This window comes from Diceros bicornis, chromosome 35 (genome assembly GCF_020826845.1).
Source record: "Diceros bicornis minor isolate mBicDic1 chromosome 35, mDicBic1.mat.cur, whole genome shotgun sequence".
In the NCBI taxonomy this organism is placed as follows: Eukaryota; Metazoa; Chordata; class Mammalia; order Perissodactyla; family Rhinocerotidae; genus Diceros; species Diceros bicornis.
In genome coordinates this window covers 24,373,827-24,392,353 of record NC_080774.1, presented here as the reverse complement: position 1 = coordinate 24,392,353, position 18,527 = coordinate 24,373,827, and the positions used below count along the sequence as shown (strand labels likewise).

At 51.6% G+C, this 18,527-nt stretch overlaps 1 protein-coding gene across 1 annotated transcript in view; it reads right to left on the bottom strand.

The window, feature by feature from the left end:
* The window catches only part of OSBP2 (oxysterol binding protein 2), a 196,836-nt gene that overhangs the window by 6,861 nt on the left and 171,448 nt on the right, over positions 1-18,527 (bottom strand). Inside the window, exons 8-16 of the mRNA XM_058531789.1 lie at positions 14,774-14,966; positions 13,986-14,100; positions 13,515-13,566; positions 13,108-13,254; positions 11,709-11,954; positions 8,805-8,925; positions 8,417-8,520; positions 8,251-8,346; positions 7,987-8,171 (exon numbers count right to left, since the gene is read on the bottom strand). Coding sequence (XP_058387772.1) covers positions 7,987-8,171; positions 8,251-8,346; positions 8,417-8,520; positions 8,805-8,925; positions 11,709-11,954; positions 13,108-13,254; positions 13,515-13,566; positions 13,986-14,100; positions 14,774-14,966 — 1,259 coding nt within the window. The remainder of the gene's footprint in view (positions 1-7,986; positions 8,172-8,250; positions 8,347-8,416; positions 8,521-8,804; positions 8,926-11,708; positions 11,955-13,107; positions 13,255-13,514; positions 13,567-13,985; positions 14,101-14,773; positions 14,967-18,527) is intronic.

Below are 18,527 nucleotides of genomic sequence, written 5' to 3'. Positions count from 1 at the left end.
TGTGCAGAAGCTTTTCAGTTTGATGTAGTCCCATTTGTTTATTTTTTCTATTGTTTCTCTTGCCCGGTCAGACGTGGTGTTTGAAAAGATGTTGCTAAGACCAATGTCGAAGAGCGTACTGCCTATATTTTCTTCTAGAAGTTTCACAGTTTCAGGTCTTACATTCAAGTCTTTAATCCATTTGGAGTTAATTTTTGTGTATGGTGTAAGGTAAGGGTCTACTTTCATTTTTTTGCATATGGCTATCCAGTTTTCCCAACACCATTTGTTGAAGAGACTTTCTTTTCCCCATTGTATGTTCTTGGCTCCTTTGTCAAAGATTAGCTGTCCACAGATGTGTGGGTTTATTTCTGGGCTTTCGATTCTATTCCATTGATCTGTGTGTCTGTTTTTGTGCCAGTACCATGCTGTTTTGGTTACTATAGCTTTGTAGTATATTTTGAAATCAGGGAGTGTGATACCTCCGGCTTTGTTCTTTTTTCTCAGGATTCCTTTAGCTATTCGGGGTCTTTTGTTGTTCCATATAAATTTTCGGATTCTTTGTTCTATTTCTGTGAAAAATGTTGTTGGAACTTTGATAGGGATTGCATTGAATCTATAGATGGCTTTAGGAAGCACGGACATCTTAACTATGTTAATTCTTCCAATCCAAGAGCACGGAATATCTTTCCATTTCTTTGTGTCTTCTTCAATTTCTTTCAGAAATGTTTTATAGTTTTCAGTGTACAGATCTTTCACCTCTTTGGTTAAGTTTATTCCTAGGTATTTTATTCTTTTTGTTGTAGTTGTAAATGGGATGGTACTCTTAATTTCTCTTTCTGCTACCTCGTTGTTAGTGTACAGAAATGCAACTGATTTTTGTATGTTGATTTTGTATCCTGCAACTTTACCATATTCATTTATTACTTCTAAAAGTTTTCTGGTGGATTCTTTAGGGTTTTCTATATATAAAATCATGTCATCTGCAAATAGTGACAGTTTCACTTCTTCCTTTCCAATTTGGATCCCTTTTATTTCTTTCTTTTGCCTGATTGCTCTGGCTAGGACTTCCACAACTATGTTAAATAGGAGTGGTGACAGTGGGCATCCTTGTCTGGTTCCTGTTCTTAGAGGGATAGCTTTCAGTTTTTCACCATTGAGGATGATATTAGCTGTGGGTTTCTCATATATGGTCTTTATTATGTTGAGGTACTTTCCTTCTATACCCATTTTATTCAGAGTTTTTATCATAAATGGATGCTGTATCTTGTCAAATGCTTTCTCTGCATCTATTGAGATGATCATGTGATTTTTATTCTTCATTTTATTAATGTGGTGTATCACGTTGATTGATTTGCGAATGTTAAACCATCCCTGCATCCCTGGAATAAATCCCACTTGATCATGGTGTATAATCTTTTTAATGTATTGTTGTATGCGATTTGCTAGTATTTTGTTGAGGATTTTTGCATCGATGTTCATCAGTGATATTGGCCTGTAATTTTCTTTTTTTTGTGTTGTCCTTGTCTGGTTTTGGTATCAGGGTAATGTCAGCTTCGTAGAATGAGTTAGGGAGCTTCCCCCCCCCCCCTCAATTTTTTGGAAGAGTTTGAGAAGGATAGGTATTAAGTCTTCTTTGAATGTTTGGTGGAATTTACCAGGGAAGCCGTCTGGTCCTGGACTTTTATTTTTGGGGAGGTTTGTGATTACTGTTTCGATCTCCTTACTGGTGATTGGTCCATTCAAATTCTCTACTTCTTCTTGATCCAGTTTTGGAAGGTTGTATGATTCTAAGAATTTATCCATTTCTTCCAGATTGTCGAATTGGTTGGCATATAGCTTTTCATAGTATTCTCTTATAATCTTTTGTATTTCTGAGGTGTCTGTTGTAACCTCTCCTCTTTCATTTCTGATTTTACTTATTTGTGCCTTCTCTCTTTTTTTCTTGGTGAGTCTAGCTAAAGGTTTGTCAATTTTGTTGATCTTTTCAAAGAACCAGCTCTTGGTTTTATTAATTTTTTCTATTGTTTTTTTGGTCTCTATTTCATTTATTTCTGCTCTGATTTTTATTATTTCCCTTCTTCTACTGATTTTGGGCTTTGTTTGTTCTTCTTTTTCCAGTTCCTTTAGGTGAATTGTTAGATTGTTTATTTGAGATTTTTCTTGTTTGTTGAGATAGGCCTGTATCGCTATAAACTTCCCTCTTAGAACTGCTTTTGCTGTATCCCATAAATCCTGGCATGTCGTATTTTCATTTTCATTTGTCTCCAGGTATTTTTTGATTTCTTCTTTGATTTCTTCGTTAACCCAGTCGTTGTTCAGTAGCATTTTGTTTAATCTCCACGTATTTGTGGCTTTTCTGATTTTCTTCCTATAGTTGATTTCTAGTTTCATACCGTTGTGGTCAGAAAAGATGCTTGGTATTACTTCAATCTTCTTAAATTTATGGAGACTTGTTTTGTGGCCTAATATGTGATCAATCCTGGAGAATGTTCCATGTGCATTTGAAAAGAACGTGTATTCTTCGGTTTTTGGATGGAATGGTCTGTATATATCTACTAGGTCCATCTGTTCTAGTGTGTCATTTAAGGCCAATGTTTCCTTATTGATCTTCTGTTTGGATGATCTATCTGTTGGTGTAAGTAGAGTGTTAAAGTCCCCTACTATTATTGTGTTACTGTCTATTTCTGTTTTTATGTCTGTTAATAATTGCTTTATATATTTAGGTGCACCTACATTGGGTGCGTAGATATTTACAAGTGTTATATCCTCTTGTTGGATTGTTCCCTTGATCATTATGTAATGCCCTTCTTTGTCTCTTTTTACAGTTTTTGTTTTAAAGTCTATTTTGTCTGATATGAGTACTGCTACCCCAGCTTTCTTTTCATTGCCATTTGCATGGAGTATCTTTTTCCATCCCTTCACTTTCAGTTTGTGAGTGTCTTTAGGTCTGAAGTGTGTCTCTTGTATGCAGCATATATATGGGTCTTGTTTTTTTATCCAGTCAGCCACCCTATGCCTTTTAATTGGAGCATTTAGTCCATTGACATTTAAAGTAGCTAAGTATGTACTTACTGCCATTTTTTAACTTTTTTTTTTTCTCAGTGTTTTAGTAGTCCTTCTCTGTTCCTTTCTTCTTCTATACAGAATTGATGGTCACTTTAGTTTGACCTCTGTCTGAAAGCTGTACTCTTTAACTACCCTCCTCCCTCCTTTTATGTTTTTGATATCATATCTAACCTCTTTTTTGTGCATTAGCATCCATTACGTTCTAATCATGGAAATAGATACTTTTTCCTATTTGTGGTCTTCTCTTTTCCCCTTAAATCAGTCCCTTTAACATTTCTTGTAGCACTGGTTTCTTGGTGACAAACTCCTTTAATTTTTGCTTATCTGGGAAAATTTTGATCTCTCCTTCCATTTTGAATGATAACCTTGCTGGGTGGAGTATTCTTGGCTGTAAGTTTTTTCCTTTTAGTACTTTAAATATATCGTGCCATTCTCTTCTAGCCTGTAAGGTTTCTGCTGAGAAGTCAGCTAATAGCCTTATGGGGTTTCCTTTGTATGTAACTTGACGTTCTCTTGCGGCTTTTAGGATTCTCTCTTTATCTTTAATTCTGGACATTTTGATTATGATGTGTCTTGGTGTGGGCCTCTTTGGGTTTATCTTGTTTGGGGCTCTCTGTGCTTCCTGTACCTGGATGTCTGTTTCCTTCCTTAGGTTAGGGAACTTTTCATCTATTATTTCTTGAAATAGATTCTCTGCCCCCTTGTCTTGCTCTTCTCCTTCCGGGACACCTATAACACGGATGTTAGTGTGCTTGATGTTGTCCCAGAGGTCCCTTAGACTGTCTTCACTCTTTTTAATTCTTTTCTCTTTTACCTGTTCACCTTGGGTAATTTCTTCTAGTCTTTTGTCCAGCTCACAGATCCGTTCTTCTGTATCCTCTACTCTGCTTTTGAGTCCCTCTAATGAATTTTTCATTTCCAGTATTGTATTCTTCATTTCCGATTGGTTCTTTTTTATATCTTCCATTTCTTTGTTGACATTCTCACTGAGTTCATCTATTCTTCTCCCCAGATCAGTGAGCATCCTTAACACTCTTAGTTTGAACTCTCTGTCAGGTAGGTTGCTCATTTCTGTTTCACTTAGTTCCTTTTCTGGGGTTTTGTCCTGTTCCCTTACTTGGAATGTATTCTTTTGCCTCCTCATTTTGCCTCTTTCCCTGTGCTTGTGTCTACGTATTAGGTAGGTCAGCTACGTCTCCTGCTCTTGGATAGGTGACCTTATGTAAGTGATGCCTTAGGAGGCTTCCAGTGTGCTTCCTTCAGTTCTCAATGTTCCAGGGGTGACCCCTATGTGGGCTACGTGTGTCCTCCTGTTGTGGCCTGTTTGCTCTCCCTGTAGGCGCCCAGGGAGGCTGAGTTATGCTCCTGGCCAGCTGTTGTAATGCTCAGCTGCTTGTAGTTGTTGTGGGCCCTTCAATCTCTTTATCAGGTGTGGGGAGCGCCAGCACAGTTGACTGCAAGTTCTAATACCACATTTGTGTTGCAGTATTTCTCTTAAGTGAGTAGGCCCCAAGCATGGCAGGTTGTTAGGCTCAGGGCCTTACAATTGCTGTAAGCCTCTAACCTATTAGGTCTCTTGTCAGCTCTCTGAGGATTGCAGCTGGGTGGGGCTGGCCTCAGGCACAGGAGCACCCAATTGTTTCAGGCTTTGGAAGGTGGGGCAAACCCCCTATGTGGGTCTTTGAGAAGCACAATTCTGCAGCTGACAAGCCCTGCCGCCCACAGGTCCACACACACAGTCAACACAGTCCTGCCCCGTGTGAGCGCCCCGACCTCCCCAAGCGGACCCAGTCTCTCCACGGCGGGAGCCCCACACTCTCCACCTGCTCCTTGTGCACACCCTGCCCCGCTCAAGTCGGCTCAGTTGCCAGGCTGCAGAGAATCCAGTCACCAATCTATGCAGGCCCACAAGTTGCCTGAGGGCTTGTTGTTGGGTGGGGCCAGTCTCTAGGGTGGGCTGCCTGCCCTGGCTGAGCTGGATTAAATCGGTGCTCTAGTGGGTGGGGCAGACCCTGGGCTAGCAGGCCTCAGGGAGAACTCCAATGGCGTCTGTGTCAGCACGCTCACACCAGGCCACAACAATGGCCGCCGCCAATATCCCAGTCCCTGGAGAGGTCTCACCCCTCACCGAGATGCACTCAGGGCCTATTAGGTGAGTCTCTTTTCACCACAGCACTGTGCACCTTTCTTTCTGGTGATTTTAGGATGCTTTCTGAAACGGGTGAGTTTGTGTGCGGGCCTTTTAAGAGCCAGTTTTAGTTTCTTTGTGAACTGGGTTTTCTGGGGGTACTCCCCAATGCTTTAGTAGCAGGCAAACTCAGATATTATGCCGCTGGTCTCGATTGTGCTGGGTCCACAAAATGCCCACGGCGGGGGCGCTCCTGGCTCAGGGCCCCACGCCTCCAGGGAGGGCTGCGTATCTGTGAGCTGCTCCCGGCGGCCGTGAAGCTGGCGGCTTGTGAAGGCGGCGTTTTTCCTCTCCAGAAGGGAGTCTCTGCCTCTTCTACCTCAGTTAGGATTGTCCGTTGTTGCAGGAGTTCCTCTTATCCAGTTTTCAGTTCTGTCTCAGGGGTAATTTTTCCACTAGTAGTTGTAAATTGGCTGTGTCCACGGGAGGAGGTGAGTTCCGAGTCTGCTTACGCCGCCATCTTGACTCTGCCTCTCCCATGTATCCTTGAGTAAAGGTATGTTCTCTGATTGTTGCAACCATAAGTATGGGTGTATAGCCTGTGTTGTTTCCATCTCCTTCAAATCCTTGCTGTTTTTTTCCCCCCATTTGACCTATCCTTAAGTAAGAGGAGTGTATTGATATCTGTCAATTTCCCACTGTGCTGATGGATTTATCAATTTCTCCCTTTACTATCAATATGTGTTTTATAAATTTTGAGCCTATTTCATTACATGCATAATGTTTGAAACTATTAAATCTTCTTGAAGAACTTAACCTTTATCATGTAGCAACTCTTCCATCTCTAATACTGCTTTTGTCCTAATATCTGTTTTACCTGATATTAATGGAGCCATTACAGCTTTTTTGGTTAGTATTTTCATGATATGTCTTTTACTTTCAACCTTTGCACATCTTTGTTTTGGATATCTCTTAGAAGGTGCATGTATCTGGATTTTAAAAAATCCAGTCAGTCAGTATTTTGCTTTTTAACTGGTGAGTTTTATCTATTTATATTTATTATGTGGACCTATTTCTGCTGTGTTAATTTATTGCTTTTACTTGTCCTACTTTTTCTATTTAATCTTTTCTTATTATTTTTAAAATCTTATATCTGTCTCTTCCCTCTAATAAGAACTTAGCATTCATTCACATCCTTTGGTGTCTTTCTCTACCTCCCTAAAACCTATCATGTTAACATTATCTACACTTTTAATTCTGATTATGGGAATATTTTCTCTTTTTCTTTGGTCTTAGTTATGGTGGTCTAGGTGAAGGTTTTTCTCTCTCTCTTGCCTTTGGCACTCTGCAGGCCCTTTCAATCCGAGGATTTTCATCTCTTTATTTTTATTCTGGGAAATTTATCTCCACTATTTCTTTAACTATTTCTCTCTCCTCTCCATTTTTATTTCTTTCCTTTCCTTCTGGGATTCCGATTAAACATATTATTTTAGTGGTTACTCTAGGAATACATACTTGACACAGTCCAAAGTTAATGTGCATCTTGACCCTCCTCTTGGGTAGCACAAGGGCCTTTGAGAAGTTTCCATCCATTTATCCCTCTTCTGACTTACGTGATTGTGCAGTTGTATTTTACCTTTATGTTTCGATTTTAAACCCCTCAAGTAAAAATTATTCCTGTTTCTTCAGTGCTCATTTAGGTTCACATAAGTTGTTATTCTTCATTCACTCATACATCTCAGCTCTAACATCTGGGATCAGTTTCCTTCTACAGGAGGTATATCCTTTAGTGCAGGTCTGCTGGTGGCAAAATGAGAGTTTATCTGTCTGGAAAAGTCTATTTCAACCTCACTCTGTAAAGATGTTCTCCCTGGGTGTAAAATTCTAGGCTGGCAGAGAGTCTTTCCACACATGGAAGATTTCACATGACAGTCTTCAAGCTCCCATTATTGCTGATGAGCAGACAGCTGTCAGTCTGCGGTTCCTTGGAAAGCAGTGTCTTTTTAAAATTTGGCTGCTTAATACTTTCTCTTTGATTTTGTTTCAACAGTTTCATGTATAGATTTATGTATGGGAAATCCTCTGCTATTTTCTCTTCAGGTGTGGTCTCTTTCCTTCTGGACTCTGACTAGAAGCAGCTAGAGCCCGCTCTCAAAGTTGATGTGCACATGGGTGGATGCCCTGGCGACCTCACCGAGATCCTGCAGTCGCACGGGCTCCCCAGGTTGCCGGCAATGCGGATCCAGGACTCACTCTGGGTCACCAGGTGGGAAGCCTTCTCACGCCAGCTTCTGTTTTTTTCCAGGTTTTCTCGCTTTAGCTGCAGTTTTCGATTATTTCTTCTGACCTATATTCAGTTGATGGACTATCTCTATCTATTAAACCTTTCCATGGAGTTCTCAATTTCAGTTATTTTATTTCTCTTTTGTAGAATTTTCTATTTTGCTCTCTTTAAAATTCACTATGCCACTTTTTATTTTATAGTTTTTTGTTTCTATTTCACGTTTGGTTTTTACTCCTTGGACCAGGCAGGGCCTCTGTCCTATCAGCCTGTTTAAAGTCTCTGCCTGGGACTTGCTACTACCCGATAGTGTCCCCCTTATTTACAGCTGGGAGCCTGGCTTCCACAGTGGGGTGTCAGCTGCACACGCTGTTCTCTGCCCACGTGTGGACTGAACCCTCCCAACTTGCTGTGCCTCCACTTGCTTCCTTCAGGCCGGGCAGGGCCCCCTGCCTGTCGATTGTCCACTTGCCTCCTTCTCTCCCTCTCCCTCTCTGCCTGCTCTTCGCCTGCCCCACAGCCCACTCACGGCAGCGGGTACTTCTTCCACAGCAGCTTGGCTGGCAGCGTCTGGTACACTGTCTTCTGCTTCCCGTCCGAGCTGGGGCTGCTGGGGCTGCTTTGCACGATCTTGGCGCACTCCATCTGTTCATCCCACGAACCTGACAGCACATAGTGGGCCTTGCCCTGGCTGTCACTCACCACTCCTGACACCTGTGGACATTGGCAAGACCAGTGTAGGCACACGCCCAGCTCCAGGGCCCCCAAGGCTCTGAGAGGTGGCCTTGCTTACCTTCCGGGCTGCCTCTTTGGAGAAGTAGCTATAGGGCAAGAACTTCAGCTGGCAATGGTCCTTGGTCTTATGGTTCACAATCTCGATGTCCCCTGTCTAGTGAGGGAGGGGGTGGTCTGTGGCCAATCCCCGGGCCTTACACCCCCTCCCCAAGGGCACCCCTGACCTGGTCAATCCAGAGCTTGCCCACGATGATGTTATGCACAGTTGACGTGCTCTTCCTCCACACGTAGTGATTCCCACTGGCCTGGAATTCTAAGTGGATGGCACCTAGAGGCCAGATAAAGGGTCAGAGGTCATAGCCTGCCACGCTGGGCCCCAGCCAGCCTGCCCACAGGCCCAGGGTCCTGAGAACCAGAGGCAGTTTTCATGCAGACTCAGGGCAGGGCGCAGGACAGGGAGGTGGGCTAGAAGCCTGTGGGGAAGAAGGGAGCAGACCTGTGGGGAGACTAATGTCACTCCTGGAGGCCCCAAGCTGGCTTCTGTGTTGGCAAAACCTTCCCCCTTATCCAGAATGTTTTTCTACCCTGGGAGAGCACAGGGCCTCAGCTCACCTAGCGGCATGATGGAGAGGTACTTCCCCCGGAACTTGCTGGAGATGGTGATCTCCTGCCAGAGGCTCCAGCCGTGCTTGGAGAACACATAGTGTGCAGCTGATGGAGGGTGGTGGCTCACCTGAGAGCAGACCCACAGGACATGAGTGTCTGCTGGACACGGGCCCAGGCCTGCCTGCCTCCCGATCGCCCTGTGCCCAGTATGCATGGCTCCGTGGCCCTGGGAGCAGCCCTGGCTGCTCCTTTGGGGGCCCCAGACTCAAGGCAGGTCCCCAGAAGGACAGTGCCCTGAGCAGAAGAGCAAGGGCACGGCCGTGGGAGCAGTCTGGGCGGCGGTCCTAGGCCTGCCCCAACTCGCTGTGGGCGTGAGCGGAGCACCAGGGCGTCTCTGCACCTGGCTCTTGGGCTCTAAAACGGGGGTGATGACGGAGGCTGTGCCTCAAGGATGTACCTGTGACAGGCTGCGCTGAGGGCTAACAGAGCGAGGGTGTTATGCTCCACCGTGGGCTTCCATGCTCGTCTTCTCATTAACCTCCCCACATGCCTGCCAAGGGGCGTGTTACTGAGCCGTGTCACACCGAGGTGGCCCAGACGGGGGAAGCCAGTTTAACAGAAGGGCAGAGTCAGGCTCCACCTCCCGGCCTGCCTGGCTCTAGAGTGGGAGTCCCCATCAGAGTCCGACCTGGATGGCGGTGTAGCACTGCCCACTCAGGCCGGGGCCTCCAGTGCCTCTGCACCTTCCTCTCACAGCACTGGGCACCCCTGATTGCTGTCTCGCCTGCCAGGACACTGCCCGCCCACCTCACCAACCTTCCCTGTCTCTTCTTCCTTATTTCCACTGCTCCTTTGGTTGCAGGTCCTAGGGCTCAGCCTCTCCCCAGCCTCCTCACTCCCTAGGGCACCTCGTTGCCATCTCATGGCCTCGTTCAGTCTGCTGCCCCAGCCTCTCCCCGGAACTCCAGGCGTGCGCTCCAGCTGCCCACTGGACACGTCCACTCGGACGGCCTCTCAGACTGACTAGAGCTCCTGATGCCCCGCTGCGTCTCTTGTTGTCTCCCATCTCTGTGAGTGGCGCCCCTGCTTGCTTCCTATGTCTCAGAAGCACAGGCCAAACCTGCCAATGGCTTCTGGGCAATGGGTGAGCTGTCTCGAGCCTACCCGTCACCTACGGCCAGGACCCCCACATGCCCACTAGAGCCCACCCCCTCTGGCAGACTCAGGGACGTGACCCCCAGGGGCTGGCCCTGGAGCTCTGCGTCATCGCTTCCTTCTCAGGCAGATGATCCAGTCTTTCCAGCTGCTCGCACCAAACGCTTTGGAGTCATCCCTGGCCCCTCTTTCTCATGTTCCTCATCTAATCCTCATCTAATCCGGTCTGTTCTTCCTTCAGAATGCATCCAGAATCCGCCCCCACCCCCATCCCCATCCCCACCTCCCCAGGCCACACTGCACGGGCGCAAAGGCCTCTGCTGGCCTCCCTGCTCCTCCCTTAGGCCCTGTGCTCCGCTCTCCCGACTGCAGCTGGGGGATCCCCAGAAAACAAGTCAGGGGGCCAGGCCTCCTCCACCCTGCCGTGACGGTCTCCCACGCAGAGTCTTCCGACTGCCTTGGCTGCCCGCCCCGCTTCCTCTCCAGCCTCGGCTCCTCCTTCTCCCTCACTTTCTCTGTGTCACTCCTTGACCAACCACTTTCTAAAAGAGCTAGAACCATCTGACATACGCAGTACAGTATCTGCCCCCGCCATGGGAACAGGCACTCCATCGGGTTACTTCCCAGCTAGCTGTACCCCCAATGCCTGAGCAGCACCTGGCACGTCATGTGCACTTGGTCAGCTCTGTTGAATGAAGAAATTCATTCACTCAGTAGTTCAAGCCAAGAACCCTGGGGTCATCCTTGACGCCCTCCCCAGCTTCCCTCCCTCCCCCTCTCTCCCAACATCCAAAACATCAGCAAACGTTGGTTCTACCTTCTAAATATGCCCGTGCTCTGAGCTTCTACCTCTCCCCGGTCCAGCCACAGCACCCGCCTCCTACGGGTCCACAGAGCAGCCAGAGCAAGCCTTTCAAACTAGCCACCAAATCTGTGAGCTGTCTGCTTTCTGAGCTCAACCCCAGGGCCCAGAGCAGCACCTGGCACACAGCAGATGCTCAGTGGCGGCTGCCGACCTGGAAGCTCTATCCTGGGCACCTTCACACAGTGCCCTCCTGGCTCCTCCCAGCACCTGGTGAGGCGCCACCAGAATCACCTCCCTTCAGACAAGGATGCCAGGGCTCAGGGTTGAGAAGCTACTGCTGAGGCTCCCAGCCTGCGGGGCCCAGTTTTGGCTCTGCCCTACTGGGGCAGAGACTAAGTGTCAGACACAGAATAAGTGTCACTTCTGGGAAGGCATGGAGAAGGGGTGGAGAGGATGGAGGTGAGCTGACCCCTTGCCCCAGGCGTGCTGACCCCTGGAGCTCCTCACACTCCAGCCCTCTGCTGTGACGGACCAGGGCCCCACACATGCAGGCTCCTCCCTGCCTGCCACCTTCCGGCCCAGTGGTGACTCCCTGCTCTAGCCCACTTGGACTCCCCAACAGTGTCCTGCAAATGTCCCTCCATCTCTGCTCCACGGTTCCTCACTGGGAGATGAGTCCTCCCCTTCCCTGCATACTGTCCTCACAAAACAACAGAGACTGGACTCTGTCCTCACCAAGCTCTCCTCCCACGGCGGCCCTCACTGTCTCGGGGAGGCCTGCTGGGCAGCGTGTCCCTGGAGCTGTCCCTGCTGCAGGACGCCCAGCTGCCTGACTAGATCTCGGCTTGATGGCCCCTGGGCATGTCAGGGTCAGATGCCTTGTCCCATTCGTCTTGCTCTGACCCCAGGCCTGGCAGGAGCAGCTCCACCAGAGTGTGAGCAGGCCTCACCTGCTCGCAGAGGGAGCGCAGGCCCATCTCATCGAGGCGGTCCAGCTCGAAGGTCTCCCCCAGCATGGGGTTGAAGGGCTTGGCGATGCGGTGCACGGTGGTGGAGTAGGAGGACACGGAGAAGGCCGCCACCAGGCACATCTGCTCCACCGAGCTGGTGCAGTGCACTGCCTTGTCCAGCAGGTGGTGGTACTCCAGGTCCTCGGTCAGCCGCTGGAGCATGGACAGGGGCTCGTTAAAGTTGACCTGTGGGCGGGCGGGCGGTGGTCAGGCTGGGGTGTCTGTGCAGGCCACCCACCTGCCAGGCCCAGCACAGACTCGGGGTCACACAGCACCGTGCTTTACTCGTGTTCAGGGACGTTGCTCCTCAGACAGCAACTTCACAGTGAGGCTCCTCTGACGACCTTGTCTAAAACCGCAGCCCCACTGGCGCCCCGCCCCAGCCCCTCCTGCCTCAGTTTCTCCACAGCCCTCACCACTTGCTGACCTGCTGTCTCTTGTACATGGTCATTACATTTACTGTCAATCTCCCTTCCTAGGATGTAAGCACCACGAAGGCCAGGGTTTCTGACTTGTTCAGCACTGAATCATAGGAATCAGTTAGTGAATGAAGAATGAATGAACGGAGGAAGTGGGTCTTCCTCAAATTCTGAGCTGTTATGCAAGTTTTCTGTCACAAGCTCCTGTGGAGGGGACCCCATTTTGGCCTCAGACAGGGCAGGGTCACTTGCCCCCTGTGATGCTGGGCTGTGACTCTGGGCCAGCCATCGGGCATGGTCTTCCCTCTGTTCTCTCATCTCATCCTCCCAGACACTGTGAAGTGGGTGCTATTATTCTCCCCACTTTGCAGATGTGGACACAGAGACCAGAGATGTGAAGGGACTCATCTTGGGTCACACAGTGAAACCAAGTCTGGCCCGGAGCCCACAAGTTCTTCCTTTGTGGAGATGCCATCGTGGCCTGGTGGCACAGGAATAACAGCCCTTCCCTCAGACCAGTGTGCCCTCACTGGGGTGGGCAGCAGGAACAGCTCCTGGCACAGAGGAGGGCCCGCCTGTGCACACACACAGCCCAATCCTGCTACCCCACCATCTATGAAGTCGGGACAGGTGGGACATTGTGAGGCCCCGTCAGATGCAGAGGCACTCTGGGGGTCCCCACATCTCTGAGCAACACAGAGCCCCTCCCAGGTTCCTTCCCTCAGAGCCTGAGACATCTGCTCCTGGGGGGATTTCAGCAATGCTGGTGAACACGATTCAATAATTCGTTAATGCTGCTCAGGTGTTATGAAAATGACACCCAGGGCTGCTTGTATTTCACAGAGGCCACAACTTCTCGTCCACACCCAGGAAAACAGCCTCACAGGACCCACTGAGGCTGCCCTGCCCAAGCCCCCTACCGGCATGGGGATCTTGGAGAGCTCCCGGCCGATGCAGTTCTTCATGATGCTCCAGAGATTAAGGCTGTAGTTGGGCTTGTTAGGGATGCGGACACGCCTCTTGACTTTGGGGGGGCCCTTGGGCACAAGTGAGGCGCTGTCTAGCACCTGCCAGAGAAGCAGAGTGTGCCTGTCAGCGGAGTCCGGAGGGCCGCCTCAGTCGTCCACGCCTCGCCCTCACTTCTGACGCAGCACGGTCTGAGGACCAAGCTGGCCACTGGCACGTTGCTGGCGGGAGGGGCAGCCTGGCTCTGCCTGAACTGTCAGGGACCCCAAGGCAGCCAGGGCACTGGGCCTGCCCTGGGGCCCTGAGCTCAAGGTGCTGGCCATTCCCCTCAGCCACCCTCGGGGTCCTCCCCCTCACTCACATTGTCTGCCGAGGTCCAGTCCACAGAGCCTGTGGTCCCACCCTCAGCTTTTCTGCAGGAAACACAAAAGGGGAGGCAAGTTATTTACAAATCCTAAGGCCTCCTCGGGACCTGGCCACCTTCTATCCAGACCCCTCAGTGAGGTCAGAGGGCAGCCCCCCTAAAGCTGCTTCTCCAGAGGGGGCGTCTCCAGTTCAGGACACTCGGGTGGGGCTGAGGGACCCAGGGCAGCGGTTTGGAGAGACTTTCACCCACTGATGCCCAGTGACAGTGGGTGCTCAGCAAAATCCTTGCCTGAGGTCCCTGCACACAGCCCCCTCTGGGGTACTGGCTGACCCAGGACCCAGACGAGGCCAGGAGTGGGGACCTCCTCTGGGAGAGCCTCCTGGAGCACCAGGGGCCCCTGTGGTCACAGACCCCACATGTCCTCACTGTCTGCCCGTCTGACTCCCACACTAGACAGGGGCCCACCTGTCCTCGGCCTCAGTGATCACGGTGATGAAGGATGTGGCGTCTTCCATGGCATCGAAGTACTCTGTATCTTCATCTTCCTCACTGTCCTCTCCTTTGGGAGTCAAAAGGCTTCCTAGAGACACACGCAAAGCCGCTGCCTCAGTTTGCAACTTCAAAAAACTCGCCTGCTTGAGGAAGTCCAGAGCCCAAAGGGCCGCCCCCGCCTCGGCCTCTACCCCCCTCCCCCTCACCTTTGGGGAACTCCCCACTTCAGTCACCTGGTCCGGATTAAGCTGTCTCTGACTGTCCCTTTTCTGGAATGTGCTTTCCTTTCACTGCTCTGGCTCAGAGGCCTCCCTCTTTCCGGAAGCCTCCCCTGATCTCTCAACATGCTGGTCAGTCTGTCTGTGGCCCAGCTTCCCTTTCTGACAGACCCCGTTCTGAGGGTACCCGTGACCCATACCCTAAGGTTAGGTGGGCCGCCACCTGCCACCTGGGCAGCCTTGCCACAGAGGGGACAGTTGGGCACTTTGAACTTTTGAGAACTGGAACCTAGGTACAGGGAGACTGGTGCCAGTTGGTGGTGGGCATGGGAAATACAAAGCCACAGAGGCAGACCAGAGCTGGCCAAGACAAGCCCAAACGTGGGCACGTTAAGGGGTATGTGTACTGGGGGGCTATGTAAGCAGACCCAGCTGGCAGAGGGGGAGGCTGAGGGAGGAGTGGACGGAGTGCCAATCAGATGGACAGAGGCTGAGCAGTCCGGAGCAAGGGACGCAGCCGGGCTGGGGGCCTTCGCCACTCACCCTCGCTGAAGCTCTTGGTGGGGTTGCTGGCCCGGCCAGGGGCGCTGCGGAAGGCCCGCTCAAGGCTGTTGTGCTGCTTGGCTAGCTGCTCGATGGTCTCCTCCAGGTGGATGCGCTGCTCCTGCTCATACTGCAGTGCACGCTGCCATTTCCGGCTGTGTGTCTCTGCTAGTTCCACGAAGTCCCTGCAGACCTGGGGAGGGAGGTGTGGCCTGTCTGTCCCCACGCTCCACACCCTGCCTGCCAGCTGCGGGGCAGTGAGGAAGGCCCTAGGGAGCCATCTCTCCTTCCCCGCCCTTCCCCAGAGTGGTCAGAAACACCTTTGCTGCCCTCTTTGGCTTCTGTGGGGACATGAGGACCCTGGCTTTCTCAGAGCCAGCCTAGGGACTGGAATCTGCCGTGGTCAGCATCCCACAGTCGGGATGCCATTAGAGAGCACCCAACCCGGTGCTCTCACTGCTGGTCGATGCCGCCTCGCCAGCAGCAGCTGGGGATGCCAGGTTTTCATCACAGCTGGGGCCCAAGCTCTCAGCTGCCGCATCCTCACTGTACGCTGGACCTGAGGTTTGTCATGACCCCGTCCCTACTGGAACCCAAGACACCTCTAGCAGCTCAGGCCAGTCCCTGGCTTTGGCACATAAGGAAGGAAAGCCACATTCTGCTCTATTGCCTAGCTCAGAGAGGTAAAGGGTCTTGTCTGGCAGAGAAACTGGGACTGGAACTTTCCACCAAGTTACCTCAAAGTCTGTGTCCCACAACTCTGCTTTTAAGATTCCTCCTTTAAACTTGTGGCCTACTATGACATCCAGAATCTTTTCGGCTTCCCAGGTCCATAGGTGGTTCCACCACACTCTTATCAAGCAGGGGTTGGTCGTTCTGCCCCCGTCATCACAGTGGAGAGGAGAGCCCAGGCCTCAGCTGTCCCTGGAGGGCAGTAAGGTCCAAGCCAGGGGACCTCTGGATTTGCCCTTCCTGGACTCCTTTAATACGGTAGGAAGGGACATGTTTCCTTGGCCCAACCTGCATCATTGGTCTCTGGCTGCCACTCCCCAGCACTCCCCTCCCACTCCTTGTCACACCAGCTGCTGGGCTCCACGCACATCACACTCTGACCCCACGGGTTAGAGATGTGCTTTCCTGGAGGGAGAGGCACACGGCCCCTCACTTGTGACACACGGACAATGCAGCCCCATCTTGAAGGGCTGTCAGGAAGGACCAGGGAGGCCATGTGGAGAATCGGGCAAAGGAGCACTGACAGACACTCCCTGGGGGCCACCCCCGATGCTCATGCCCTCGCCCGCCCGCTAACTCCTCAGACCTCTCTCATTTCCCCCAGGGAAGGCTCCTGACCCGACTCAGTCAGGCCCCCCAGACACGTGCCTCCGCGCAATCTCACATCGGCAAGTTAGCTTCTCTAGCAACTGCGCCTGTTTCTCTTCATCCCATCGAATCCCCCAAACTCAGCAGCTACTCCAGAATGTCTGCTGATGAGTGAACGCCCTATCAGGGGTTCGGTGTCCTGGGCCTCCTCAGGAGAGCAGGGACGGCCCAGCACCTTCCCAGAGGAGTGAGCTCCTCATGGCTCGGCCGCAGGGCACATACCTGGGCTCGGCTGGCTCTCCCACCCCACAGGGAGAGCCAAGCCCTGGTGGCCGGCCGGGAATAGTGGAAAGGCCCCCCGGCCTGGGGCTCGAGAGGGCAGGCTGCTCAGCTGGCCCCAGGCACGTCACTCCTTTAACAAGTCCTCCTCCGGGCGCCTTCCCTGCGTCATCTCATCTCACCCCCAGCACCATGCAAGGCCTCCTCCCCTTCCCCCCATTCTGAAGATATGGAAACAGAGGCCCAAGGAAACCAGCAAAGTGTAGTGGAAAAGGGCACGTTATCACGAGTGGGGAGGCCTGGGTTCCCACACAAGCCGCTCTACCCTTGAGCCCTGTCCTCTGAGACAGAACAGTAATGTCCCACAGACCCTGCACTCCTGGGCTCCCCTGTCTCAGCTCACTCAGCAAAATCCTCGAGGTAGGAGGAGTGGGATCATCTCCATTTGACAGATGAGGAAACAGGCTCAGTTCCCAGCAGCTCCCCCGCAAGGCTCTGGGGAGGACGTGCATTCACTCCACCTCAGGTGCATTCACTCCAACCTCAGGTTCCACCCTCTCCAAAAGGCCTGGGTGCTGGTCCCTGCCTGGCCACACCTAAGCCACCATAACCCGCTTCTCCAGGAGGGGCAGGGATTTATCCTGACAGGTGTCCTGGCACAGGCTGGGTGGGGGAGAGACCTCTGTGGGGAAGGAAAGCAATCTCCTTAGGCACCTAACAGGCTCTGGGGAGGGGAGAGGCTGCATCCAGGGCAGCTGTGGGTCTGAGCTATTTTGAGTTTGCTAATTATGGATCGGTAAGGCCCACCTGCTGGTGTGGAGCTACAGTCACTGACTGCTATGCAAATTGGGGACCCCCCGAAGTGGGCCTGAGACCGCTCCCTGGCTTGCAACCTGGAGCCAAGCCTTCACTGCCCAAAGACCCACAGTGTCCTCCAGCCTTGTCCCCAGTCCCTGCCCTCCTTCACTGCTCTCAGGGTAGGAGCCCTGACAGCAGACACTGCAACCACCCACCCCAGTGCCAGCCTAGAAGGCCCCTCTTTGCTGGGTCTGCACCCAGGGGTATAAGAGGTGGTGGCGGTGGGGTGGGGGAGCAGAGTATCCCTCTGGGTGCCTCAGAAATGTTCCAGACCCTTACAGGAGTCTGGTGAGATGGGTGGGCAGGGACTTCCACCCCATTCCACAGTAGGTGAAACTGAGGCTCTGAGGTCACACAGCAGGTGGCAGTAGACCCAGATCTAGAACTCAGGTCCTTAACCCAGAACTGGGTCTACCCCAAGCTGCTACTCTCGCGAGACCTGTGTCCCGCATCATTCTCGCTTTCCTACTGCCCTAAGCCTGGCCCCAGCTCCCAGTCAAGTTAGTATTGGTTCCTGCCACCTGTTTGCTGACCAAGGAAGGAGTCTTAACACTGGGAGGGTGCAGGTTGACTCTGCTGCTGGCCTGGGCAGCTCACCAGGCTGTGCTGAGCCAGGTGCATGGCGCTTGTCAGAAACTCGCCAAAGAGGCCTGGCGCTGGTGGAGCAGCAGCACACACGTCTCCCTGGGCAGGCACGGGGCGGTGGGTGCACTGCTTCAGGGAAGCCCCTTGCCAGGTCCTCTTGTCCCCCCAAGACTGAGGTCCAGGGAGAAGGGGCTGCCCAGGTCAACAAGGGGCGAGCGGGATGGGAACCTGAGTCTGTCTGGCTCCAGAGCCATGCTCCCCCACCACAGAGCCAGGCCACGTCCACACGAGGCACGGTCCCCTTGCCTGCCTGATTGGGATGAGGGTGCAGAGGCCTGGGCTGTGCCACGAAGGAGCCTTATTACAGGCGAGACACATGATGGGTGTTTCATGGTTTCCTGGGCTCTTCCTGGTCTGTGGGTGCCCTGCTAGGTGGCGTGTTGCCTACACCCACCCCAGACTGGCCTGACAGCTGCACAAGGCCTCTCACCTCTGCTCCTGCCCTCCCTCAGCATTGCTCCATCAGATCTGCGCCATCACTCCCTGCCAACCCTCTACAGCTCCTGTAATCATCTCTCTATCAATGACTTTTAACATAATTGGGTGCTTTGCTTTCATATAACTCACGGCATTTAAAACAAGACTTGTAAAAAAGTCACAAACAACAGTATAAAATAGTAGCCAAAGGTCACGGTAAATAATTCCCACAAAC